The 12,516-nt window shown below is 28.9% G+C and overlaps 1 protein-coding gene across 2 annotated transcripts; it reads right to left on the reverse strand.

The window, feature by feature from the left end:
- Positions 1-1,064: 1,064 nt before the first annotated feature.
- Positions 1,065-4,869, reverse strand: LOC129288492 (ACT domain-containing protein ACR11). Of its 2 annotated transcripts, XM_054925103.1 has the most exons (11): positions 4,712-4,869; positions 4,383-4,549; positions 3,728-3,785; positions 3,456-3,581; positions 3,202-3,296; positions 2,581-2,665; positions 2,404-2,463; positions 1,838-1,893; positions 1,597-1,702; positions 1,441-1,509; positions 1,065-1,273 (listed from the first exon to the last, which is right to left on the reverse strand). In XM_054925103.1, the coding sequence occupies exons 2-11, from the start codon at positions 4,535-4,537 to the stop codon at positions 1,211-1,213; spliced, it is 873 nt and encodes a 290-aa protein (XP_054781078.1). In that variant the 5' UTR covers positions 4,538-4,549; positions 4,712-4,869; the 3' UTR covers positions 1,065-1,210. The 2 variants fall into 2 exon arrangements, with proteins under 2 accessions (XP_054781078.1, XP_054781077.1); XM_054925102.1 differs by lacking the exon at positions 4,712-4,869 and having other exon boundaries at positions 4,383-4,705.
- Between the last annotated feature and the right edge of the window lie 7,647 nt (positions 4,870-12,516).

The raw sequence follows: 12,516 nt of genomic DNA on the forward strand, positions 1-12,516 counted from the left end.
TGACAACAATCTGTACCAGATAGTAGCACCGACGATAGTGGGGAGCTTCTTTTTAATAAAAATTAAGGGTGTTTTAGTAATTAAACCAAAAAATTTAAGTGCATTTGAGGGTTGAGGCCCTTGAACTATAGAAGTATTTTAGAGTCTACAGGGCCTTGCATGCTATTTTAGAGTCCTGGGGGCCTAGTTGATATTCTCCATGCATGTTACATTACCCCTTTGAATACACGAAGATTTGCAGGGCAACAACGAGTTGGTTACTACATGTTTGAAATCATGTTTGTAATTATGATTAACAAACACGCACATAATTAAATCAAATCTATAACGACGACGACGACGACAACATGATAATAATAATAGTTAATCAATCACAAGTTGCCAAGTGACACGAGGCCAATTTCCTTCCAGTGCTTTTGCAGCATGGATAATGATACTACTCACATCTCTTTCTCGTACAACATTCATCAACTTGGGTTTTAAAATACAATTTTTTAATTTTACTCACTGTTTTTACTTTCAGTATTTCCTCCAACTAACACACGTTAATATTTTTATGATTTATTAAGGTTTTTTTAAAACAAACTTTATATCTATAAAACTTTTTATAAAATACACTGAATAAATATAAAATAACACGGCTTGCTTCTTAGGCCTATATTATCTCTGAAACCTAATCTAATTTTTTAGTGTGCGATTGAATGATATGGAGAGGATTACGTTTAAATCCCCACAATATAATTAAATATTATAATATATACTCAATTATTAATACAAAATTGTAGTATTTAATTGTATTATGAGAGACCTAAATGTAATTCTCTATTAAAATCTATTTTAAATTTGAGCTTAACAATTTTCTATGCTCTTCATTTGAAAAAATACATTAATTTTTATTTCCTTTTTTTTTTTTGGTATATTGATCTAACTTTCATCTCAATAATATTTCTTCTCAAGCTAAAACCATGCGTGCCTTTACCTATCAGAAAGAAAAATCTTTTAACATCATTGACAGAGATTAAATTTTAAGGGGACAAAAAAATATTCCTGCGTCACATATGAAATTGAAATGAGAACCAAATGTAGATGCTTGACTAGATTTATAGATTTCATGTATTATAAAGCAATTTGTTTGACTGTATTCTATATTTATTCTCCAAAATGAGGGAATCAATATACTACATCCATTGCATTGCAAGAGACCCCCCACTCAAAAACTGGATTCCTCAGTTATGGGCCTTCTCAAGAAATATCTCAAGCTGTTTACAAGAACCTGCAAAACATGGCAATGGTAGAGACAAAGCAACACAAACTTCACCAGACAGTATCTCAAATCAATATGTCAATCAAGTAATTCTGATTTTTCCATCAGTTAACTAGGAAAAAGAAAACAAGAAAAAAGAAAGAAACTTTAACGACGATGGAATTGTATTGACTTACTAGCTGGAGAGGCTTGATGAGTGCGCTGCCATTGTAGCTAACATGAAACTTTGCCTTAGCCAAGAGCCCCTACGTTCAACAACAGAGATTATGGAGATTTTGATAAACTCAGAGAAAGAGGATATAGATATGCACATTTTGCTGAGGTAAATTCACCTCAGTGTCAAATTCTCCAGATTCAACAGAGATGTTAATGTCAGTAATAATCCTGACAAGATCCACAAGTAATCCAGGTCGATCCGCAGTCTCCACATAAAGCAAACTGAAAAGGGAAAAACAAGTACCATAGTAACATCAATCATGGAATTGAGAACTTTTTTCTATGAGGCCAGGACTCAAGATATAGTGAATTTCAGTTAAACAATTTTCTGTTGGGATCAGGATAGCTTTCATGTACCTTCGATCTGGGCCATCATTGGAGATGGTTATGTGGGTTGCTATGTCCACATCAACCTGAGACATTATATTCCAACCAAACAAGGAACAGGTCACATGAGACTGAAATTATCACTCTCTCTTTCAAAGATAATAAAAAGTGATGTACAAACAAGCTGGAATGAATACTTTCTATTTTTCTAACATAACTTCGTTTATTTACTAAAAGTTCCATGTAGAACAACACAAGTAAGTCAAGAACATAGTAGGATGGAATGGATTTTCATTCACAAGACAAGAAAATAAAGAAACAGGAGTAATCATTCTGTTCCATGCCACTCTCTTCTCGTTCTCTTTCACATCCCTACTCTCCGCATAACATGGTTTCTAAATCAGCTAACAACCCATTTGACATTCATTCTCATCTTCCCCACTACGCATATTCCCTCCCTCGTACAAAAACAATTTTATTAACTCTAGCCACTGTAACTCCTACCTCGATAGAAATTCACAAACCCCACATGGATGATGCCAAATTCATATATGCCAGCTAAGAGTTTATAGTTTCAACATATAGACATTCATTACCTGCCCTTTAGGTGGAACAAGTCCAAAAGCTGCTCCCAAAGCCAACTGGGCACTCGACTCCTGGATAACCAAATCGGAACATGAAACTATAATCAGAAGTAGTAACTGGCTAGTGGCTATAAGTGGAAGGATGTGCTAAGATAGAAAAGAAAGGGAGGCCAGTTGAGAAGCACATACTGGATGATACTGAATCATATTATTTAAAATTGTCAAACGAATCGCTTCTAACATCTCTGGATCTTCCACTTTCCTACCAGTATCACTGCAAACAAAGCTCCACCAGCATATCCAATAAATTACTAGACCAACTAGATAAAACTATGGTCCATCAAATAATTGTCACTTGTGGAATTTGAAGAAAACAAGTTTTTGTTCATTGTGCTACATAAACTTCCAATATTTTAGCATTAACTTGTAATCAGACACCCCGAGCCCAAGAAGATGTTCAACTTAGAAACCTCTCTACGGACTTGTGCTAAAAGAATAGAGCCTATTGTCTTAATTTTGCAATTTACGATATCTAAAGATCATCAATTGGTAATTAAGATTCATCATTGGCCATCCATTTCCTTTTCCCACTTCTATTGGCCACATTATCTCTGACTATCTCCTTGCTAGTGTCCCTGTACATAATCCATGATAGAGGAGTAAACTCAGCCAAGCTTTAGAAGAAATTAGTCCCATTGGTAAAATAACATAACTACTATTCTTAACAATTTGACATACATGGGTAATCATACGATAGTGAAGAGATATGATGGATACATATATACATAGCAACACACATGTAACACATACGCTTTTGTGATGGAAAACTTGTTGTGCTTTCCGGAGTCATCCAAATAGACATTTGCCTTAACAACATTGAGCCCTAAGTTTTTCAATGCATTCATCTGGAACCCATGTAGAAATAGTTGATTTCATCAATGACAGATTGGTGCATAAATAAAAATGACTAGAAAATTTGAAAGTGCTGACATATAAGAAATACTATGAAGGGAAATAAAAAAAAGCAAACTAGAGCAACAAACTATTCTCAGAGGATGGCTTACTGTGTCAAGAAGAGCGCCAAGGCGATCACCAAATGTTATTTCCACCACAGTTGCGTCAGGATCAGAGTCTTGGTCAATTATAACTACAGGAGTTGGAACGGTATCAGTCTCTGCTTGATTTCCATCCTGTCCACCATACCACAAATTGAAAATAAATGTTTTATTGATCTAAATATATTAAAAAAAAAAGCATGAGAAAAGGACGAAGAATAGACAATGTACATCTCATATGCAACAACTAGGCAATATTTTAGGATCATTTTGCTAAATACCTCTACATTAGCAACAGGTGCTGCTTGAGGGATAATTGTGGTTCCTGAAGATGACAATCTGACAAAATGGTACATACAATAATATTACAACAAAGAGAAAGGACACATCATTTTGGCAAAGTCTTAGCTCATATTGCGTCTTTCAAAAAAGCACAAGGGTATAAACATAACCAAAGATATTATCAAGGGGCATGCTTGGAGTGATGAAAATGAAGAAGGAACTGTTTGATTCAGATTTAAATCAGGGTAATGCCTATATTAAACCTTCCCTTCCCTTCTGTACGGTTATCTTCAATAAAAACAAATCTCAACGTTTTCTGTAATAATCATATCACCAACTGGCTCAAATTAGTTCACGCAGAAATTCCTCCAAGAGTAATACTGAATACTGGGAAATAAATTAACAGCATCAGAGCTGTATCAGAATAACAAATTAGTTGCAAGAATTAGCATTTTCAAGAAGGGTAATCAAAGAACAGTGCTAGAAGTTCCATTAATTCATTTTTCAATCCAAAATTCTAGGGAATACTAACCTGATTATGTAAATTATAAGGCGAAATATGACAACAACAAACGTAATCATCAACAAAGCAAGAATTCTTATGATATATATGAAGAACAGAGACTAATGAACAAAATCGCCAAGATATATTACCTTCCTTTGTGGAAAATGAGGAATGGTTTAGCAACACCAAACCCAGAAGAAGCCTTGAAGACAGGAGCAATGCAAGTGGGTTTATCCAGAGCTCTGAAATTAGTCTTGGTAGTGAAGGAAAGCCCAAGACTCGAAGCAGCCATAGCCACAGCCATTCTTATAACTCTCTAAATTTAGAAAGAAAAAAAAATAAAAAGAGAAAGAAAAGGGTGACGAAGCAGAGATAGAGACAATGAAATTATTTGGAGGGGAAATAGAAACAGAACCAGAAACCGAAGAGACCCAAATAGAATAAAAGGGAAGGTGGCTCGTGGGTAGTGAAAAAATACCAGAAGGAAGATGAATGGGTTAAATTAAGCCTTGAAGTATCCGCCATTTGGATAGAAACCAGAAAGCGAAAGGAAGGGAGAGCACATGACCATCTCTCTCTCTCTCTCTCTATCTCTAAAACAATTGGGTGATAACTGATAACCCAATTCAATTCCCATTCTAAAGAGAAAATCTCTGAGAACCTCTGATGTCCGTTCATCATCTTCATGGCCTTTGATTTTTTTTTTTTTTTCGTCTTAACAATAAATGCCCTGTCATCTTGATGAGTGACATTGCAGACTTGTTTGTGAAGGAAATCTTTAACTAAAATGAATCAATCGAGTCATCTCTAGACAAAAAGAGTCAAATCTCCAGCGTCGATTTCACGAAAAAAAGGCTACAAGACGCACCTCTTTTTTGGAGTGAAGTTTCACATTAAAAATTTCCTCACTTCTGGTAAAAAAAATAATAATAATAATAAATTTTTTTTAAAAAATTAAATTATAATACTCTACTGTTTAAAAATATAAAATATTTTTAATTAAATATTATCTTTAATAAAGTAATTACTTATTTTTAAACTGATTTATCTTTTTATAGTTATCTCTATTAAACACCCTATAATAAATATAAAGTCATTTATCAATAGAAGTATTTAAAAAAAAGATAATGATTATATTTTAAAAGACTAAAAATATTTATATTTTTTAATATCTAATTCTTCAAAAAATATTTTATATTTTTTAATATAAAAAATAAAACTTTGTAAAATATAATAATTTTTCTTAAATCTCTTGAGATCTTTGACGTTAGAAAAGTTCTACAAAACTTAAAAAGAAATATCATATTTTACAGGATATGACTCTCATTTGTATATTTTAAAGAATTTTTATGTTATTTTTCTTTTTTTTTCAGGTTGGCAAACAAAAAATAAAAACAATGTTACAAAGAATATGAAATTTTGAAAAGTTAAGTGTGCATTTAATTTTTAATTTAATAAAAATTTATTTAGTAAAAGTTCATTTAATAAAAATCAGTTTAATAAAAGTCAATTATTGTAATAAAATTTATGTTTAGATACATTTTTTCAAAAGTTAGTTGATACATTAAAATTTGTTTGATTTGTTATAATGAAATGCGCTTTTAAATGTATAATTATTAAAAAAGATATTAATTTATAATGATTTATAATTTTTTATTATACAAATGCAATATATTTGAAATATTTTAAAAAATGTCATAAATATTTTAAATAACATAAATTTTGATCTATAATGCTAAAAATTTGATCTCTAATTATTTGTATTTTTTAAATTTATAATTTTGGAAAATGTGATCAAAATTTATAATTTTTATTATACATTAATGCTAAAAATTAACATGATTAATTATTCAATTTATAATGCTAAACAAATTGATACCTAATTATTATTATTAAAATAATAATTATATTTTTAATGATTTACTATTTTTTAAATAAAAGAATAAGAGATTAAACTTGGGGTAGTATGGTTAAATAATATCCTACTTTTTAAATTCACTTTTTAAAAGTTTTAAATAGTTATGTTTTAAAAATTCACTTTCAATTACTGTTTAAATGTATTTTTAGGAGTGCTTTCTTGCAAAATATTTTATCCAAATAATTTTTAACTTTTTAAAAATAAAATTTTACTTTTTGAATGTGAAATAAAAGAAAATCAAATGGGCCTAAGTCACCCTCCAAATGTGGTCAAAAAGACACTGAAGAAAATTAATCAATTGATTAAAGTTATAAATAAAATTTGAAGTTGGATTTAATTGTGATGAAATAAAATTCAAATTCTCACTAATTTACATTTAGTGCATCATCTTAGCTTGAATAAGATTGTTTTTAATAAGTTAATTCTTATGCACAATCAAAAGAATTATGAACATCTTAATTATGATAGGTTGCGTGGAGATGTCTCTCTAAAAAATTTGAAAACTAGATCAATAGTAAATAATTATGTAAATATCTTAATTAATTATATATATGTATATATATATATATATATGGAAATAATTGGGAAGTTATTCATAAGGACTAAATTTAAAAAACATGTATTCCTAAAGATCTTGATTGATAAATAATTGAAACACTTGAAAATTTTTGCAGCTTGAATGTTAAATACGAAGACTTAATCTTTAGTTGGTAAAAAAAATACTTAATCTTTAAAAATAAGCAGTTTCTAAGTTTGATTCTCACAAATAATGTTTTCAAGATGATTTGAACAATTTTGGCTCGGAATTTTTTTTGTGCCAACAAAAGGAATATATCTTTGTCAATAACAAAAATTATCTTCCAAAAAGTAATGGATAAACATACCTCAACTAAATTATCATGAAGGGTGGGAATTCAAACTCCCAAATTAATATTGATATATTTTATGAAACTTAGATAAAATTATTTTCACCGTGAATTCCATGTAAATGTATATAGAATTTATTAATTAATATGTAATAATAATAATAATAATGTTGCTTATAATAACTTATGACAATATGGCCACTGTAAATTATTTGATTGCATCAAAATGTTTTTAATTAAGTTATAAATAAAATTTTGCTTTTTTTTTTTTGTGCTTTTGAAAATGAGCAATAACAAGGACGCGATTGGACGAAAAACTTGGGATGTCTGGAGCGACGTAGCACCAATCCCATTCACCTGCCAATGGACGATGGAGATAAAAATGGTCCCCTCCTCGCTTTTCTCATCACGTGTGCAAATTACTTTTTGTGTCATTTTTCTTTTATATTTTAAAAATACATCACTTAGATCTATTTACTTTGACCCATTTTTATTATAGATTTTTACACTTTATTTCAGTATTTTAAACTTTTATATTTTTATTTTTTAATATTTTATATCCCTACAAACCGATCATGAAAGGATCTAAAGCATCAAAAAACAAAAGTATAAGAATATAGAATATTGAAATAAAATGCAAGAACCTATAATAAAACTTGAGTAAGGTGTAGATATCTAAATTTATATTTTTTTTTGTATTTTTATAAAGAAAATACGTTTTCTTTTGAATTTAAATTTTTTTCTTCAATATTTTGTATTGTTTATATATACATATATATTAAGACCAAATTTTTTTGCGTATATATATATTTATATTTATTTATGTATATTATATTCTATTTTGCCTAGTTACACATTGAAGACCAAATATGCCTTAATGCAATCTAAATTATAAATGTAATTAATAATTTGATAAGTCAATAACTCTGAAAATGATCTCCATTGATTAATTATGCATTCATGAATAGTTTTACTCAAATTTCATACATTTTATACAATGTTCCCTGTGCATGTATGGAGATGAATTTGAATATAACTATAACTCTTGGTAAATGTACTATCTATTTGTTGAAATTATTTAAAATTAGAAGATATTTTTAACCCTTCAATTATTTAGCTGAAATGTTTTAGTATCCTAATTTTTTTAAAAAATCTTATTCAAAGTATGATTAATAATACTTCTCTTATACAAAATTTAAACCTTAATCTATCATATTATGAAAGATTAACTCCTCCTATTAAACCCCAACTCATTAGCGTACAATATTTTCTTTAACTTAGTAAAAAAGATTGGCTTGTGCTCCCTAATGTTAAGTTCCCATTAACATCCATGAATTCAGTGGCATGATGGGCCCGTACCGTTAGACAAGTGGCTTTTTTCTTTTAAAAAAAATGATAGTAAAATTTTAAAATAGAAATAATCCGGTTAAGTTTTCAATAAAATTTATTAAAAAAATTATACATATTGGTTTAAACGATTATAGATAAAAATTCTAATTACTTACATTTGAAATTTAAATTTATTGGAGACTTAATTGTAATTGATTTTTTTTTTTTTATATTTAACTATCGTTCTCCGTTTTTCTTTTTTTACCATGCAGCTTTTGGAATTTGAACCTCCCTTTCTCGCAATTTGACTTCACCTCAATATTAGTGTAAATATAAAACATAAATTTATTTGAGGCAAATTATAATTATCAATTTAAGTCCTTTTTTAATCAACAACATTAATTAATTTAAGTCTAAATTTTAGACATATAAAAAATGATACCTTTTGGGTTCTAAACTAGTGATATGTTTTTTTGGTTTGCGGTTGGAAGTAATGGCAACGAAACTAAAGCCATGAACCCACTTAATGGATTCATTGGACCATATTATCTGCATGTACGGATCATTTTGGATCTTACATTATTATATAAAATATAATTATTATATTATATTATATTCTACATAATAACTCGAAAGATCTTTTTATTCTATACACAAACTTTAATAAACCAAATTCTTTACGTTCACAAAAATTTTCATAATATCCATTTATTGTATTTAAATGTAACAATTGATTTTATTTTCGCTATCTCATTTAACTTGTTTTAAATCATAATTTAAACTCAAACATTCTTTCAAAAAGGTTGTCTCAGAGACTTAATATTTAAACTATTTTTTGAACCTTTGTTTTGTGATAATCTTATATAAAATTCAATTAATTTTGATTATCATAGTGTTGCTAGAGTGCTGTTCTAATAATATCAATATGGACATTCCACTTCTCATTCAATCCACTTTTATGTGAGATGAAGATTAATATTCTAATATATATTTTATAGCATGCTTTTACATTTACAAAACTCAATCATACACTCAATAAACCATTTTTACACAAAAATTGAATTAATAAATAACTATCGAAAATAAGGTTTTCCTAATTAGCTCAAATCTTAAGAGGTCAAAGGTTTACCCCCTAACAACTTGCTTCCAAGCTTGCTTTTCAAGCCAAATATAGTGCTCAGATGATTAATCTGTAATTAATTAAGTCCAAACTCAATTGACATTATCAAAAACATATTTTCAACTCTCATTTTCCATTTCTAAAATACCCAATACTCTTATTTATCACATTTAGGCTTATCTATTGGATATATTAATTTAGTTCTTAATAGCTTCATTAAACTTTCATATTATCATTAATAGCACAATAATCTTCATAATTTGGGATTTAACACTCATTTTCGGGCATTAATGGCTTCCATCTAAACACACAATTTCTAAATTTAAATACGCAAAATAACTTTCATTAATTCCATTTGAGTTAATAGGTTCAGACCCATAATATATATGGACTGAAACTTCATCACAATCCCAAACTCCCAAAACTTCTAAAAGTAAATGAGAGATAGAGAAGAAGGACTTTGAAACTTACCTTTAGTGATTAATAGCTCCAAAATGCTCCAAATTTCTTCCAAAAACAACCTAGCAAAGCTCCTTGTTCCCTTCATGTCTCTCTTGTGTTCTCTCTCTCTCTCTCCTTCCTTTTGTGATTTCTGTTTTAATTTCTCATCTCTTTTTCTATAGAAATTATACCATAAGATGCGGCGCATGTCATCACGCACCACAACATGTGTTACAGAGAGGATCACTTCACATTTTGCCACATGCATTGCAACATACCACACACGTGTTGTGGCATATGGCACAGAGACTTTTCTCCTTATTTATTTTTTACTTTTCCATACTCAAGTGGCTCAACTTCACTTTAAACTTAATCCTAAAACTAAAATCACTCGTTATTTTTTTTTGTAACCACACATCACATAAGTTTTACCTAATTACCCTCATTTATTCAACAAATTTTTAGGTTACATTTTCATGAATGTTACAATTGCTAGCTTGAGCAGCTCTGATACCAAGTTAAGAAATATAAAGGAGGAAATTGTGACAATGGTACACAAAGCCCTAAAGGGTGTTATTTCTTTTACATAGTAGGAGTTACAGCCCTTTATGACAACATGTACAACAGATAAAGAATATAAGAACAACTTTTACATTGGGCTAATATTGGGTTTTAGTCTCTTGGACTTAGGATTGGGTTGAGCTATTGTCTTAACAAAAATGCATGAATGTTGCATTTGCTTCAGTTATATGCAGGCAATTTCTTATTTTAATGTGGCAGAATTTTGTGGTCATTAATAAGAACGTTTGGCTAATTAGTGCTTGAAATGGTCAAAGTACACATATTTTGATCCACTTACTTGCAAACCTTCCCTTTTCTTTTAGTTGGTGCGGGTGCAAAGACTCTACTAGTTGATCATATTAAGATTTCAATTCATTTTTTATCTCAGCACTAGCAAGTTCTCAATAGTTTAAGGGGATGATCCCCTTCACTCATTGTTTGTGCCATATTGAACAATATTAAGATTTTTATCATCGTCGTTCTTTTCTGTACATCATCTCTTTCTAATATTGTATTTAAATACTTTCATATGTCTCTTAAAATCTGCATGGCATGGCAAATCAGAGGGTGCCATTCTTGTGTTTTTGTTGTCATTAATATTGGATGTTTAATTTTCTGACCATTAAGGTAAGAATTCAATTACTGAACCAAGCCTTCCATACGGGAAGATAAGAAGGAGCAATAGCACATCTTTTTTTTAAGAGTAGTAAGAGGAAGAGGGGAGAAAGGAGGTTGCTCAAAATTTTTTTCTTTTTTTTTTCTAAGCAAAAATGATAATTCAATTACTGATAGATAATACTTACTTGCACACTCAATTATAAACTTAATCACTTTCCCCTATTTTTGTAGTAGTCTAGCTTATGATGGCCTATCTTTGAGGAGACTAATACGAAATTGTTCATTTCATTAAATTTAACATGTATTAGGTTTTCTGTATTAAGGTGCTCTTAAAAGCTTGCTATGGTTTTTGATGGGGTCATACTTTTTTTTCATTTCCTTAAAAAGTCTTGTTTGATCGCTGAATTAAATTTTTGCTTATTGTGTATTTTACATCAGTTTCCTACCTTTTACCTTGAGGACAAGGTGTTACTCATTCTTTTTTTTCATAGTTTATCTTTGGTACTCATCATGTGATAAGTAATCTGGATTGTTTAGACTAAAAATCTAAGTGGTCTAGATTTTTTATATTTTATTTTATATTTAATAAAATAAAAATTATAAGTTTTAATAAATTAACTATATCATTAATTTGAACAATACAGATTTAATTTGGATGATAAATTTAATATTAAATATCTTTATAATTTTATAAATTGACTATTTGATGTACTTTTAATAGTCTAGATTTCAAATTTTCAAATTATAAATTTTTTTAAAACTCCAGTTTGAAGACTATCTTTATTTTTATTTTCTTAATATTTATTTACTAAAAAAAATTTTAAAAACAATTTAGTTTTAAATCCAAACTGTCTAGAATATCACAATCAATTTATAGAAATTATAAATATATTTAATATTAAATTTATCATTCAAATTAAACCTACATTGTCTAGATTGATAATAAAGTAGATTTATTAAAATTTAAAATTTTTATTTTATTAAATATAAAATAAAATAAAATAATTTGGACAGTCCAAATTAAAACATTGAATAATTTGTTTATACTCACATGAATGAATAGGAAAAAGAGAGAAATGGGCTGAGTTGATCCAACGGGGACAGAAGGGGTAGATTAGTAAATGCAAGCATGTTGTTGGGCGAGCGAGAATAGGAATCTGAATATAATATCATTGTGTAGGAGTGAGAGTAGTGTCGCAATCTCCTTTGCCCTGTTGGATTGAAAAGGAAGTTTTACTTTCCACTTAATATATTATTTTTCATTGCATGCATGAATGAGTGTTATCCACTCATTCCATATGTCTATAACTTGAACAGAATTTGAAAGTTAATATTTTTGTGAATATCATATTTTATCCAGATTTTTAGATATATATTGAAAATGAATAAAAAAACATAATAATTCAAATAGATAAAATTATAGGTTCTTA

The sequence above is a fragment of the Prosopis cineraria genome, unplaced genomic scaffold, assembly GCF_029017545.1.
Source record: "Prosopis cineraria cultivar Desert tree isolate PC_DT_omini unplaced genomic scaffold, ASM2901754v1 PC12, whole genome shotgun sequence".
Taxonomy (NCBI): Eukaryota; Viridiplantae; Streptophyta; class Magnoliopsida; order Fabales; family Fabaceae; genus Prosopis; species Prosopis cineraria.

What these genes read in the sequence shown, in the direction of transcription:
- LOC129288492 (XM_054925103.1), bottom strand. Translation starts at nt 4,537, where the DNA reads ATGGCTGTGGCTATGGCTGCTTCGAGTCTTGGGCTTTCCTTCACTACC. An exon ending in AAGTTTTCCATCACAAAAGC is followed by an intron (nt 2,666 to 3,201) that starts GTATGTGTTACA and finishes CTTTGTTTGCAG; the next exon opens with TGATACTGGTAGGAAAGTGG. An exon ending in CTGGAGAATTTGACACTGAG is followed by an intron (nt 1,510 to 1,596) that starts GTGAATTTACCT and finishes TGTTGAACGTAG; the next exon opens with GGGCTCTTGGCTAAGGCAAA.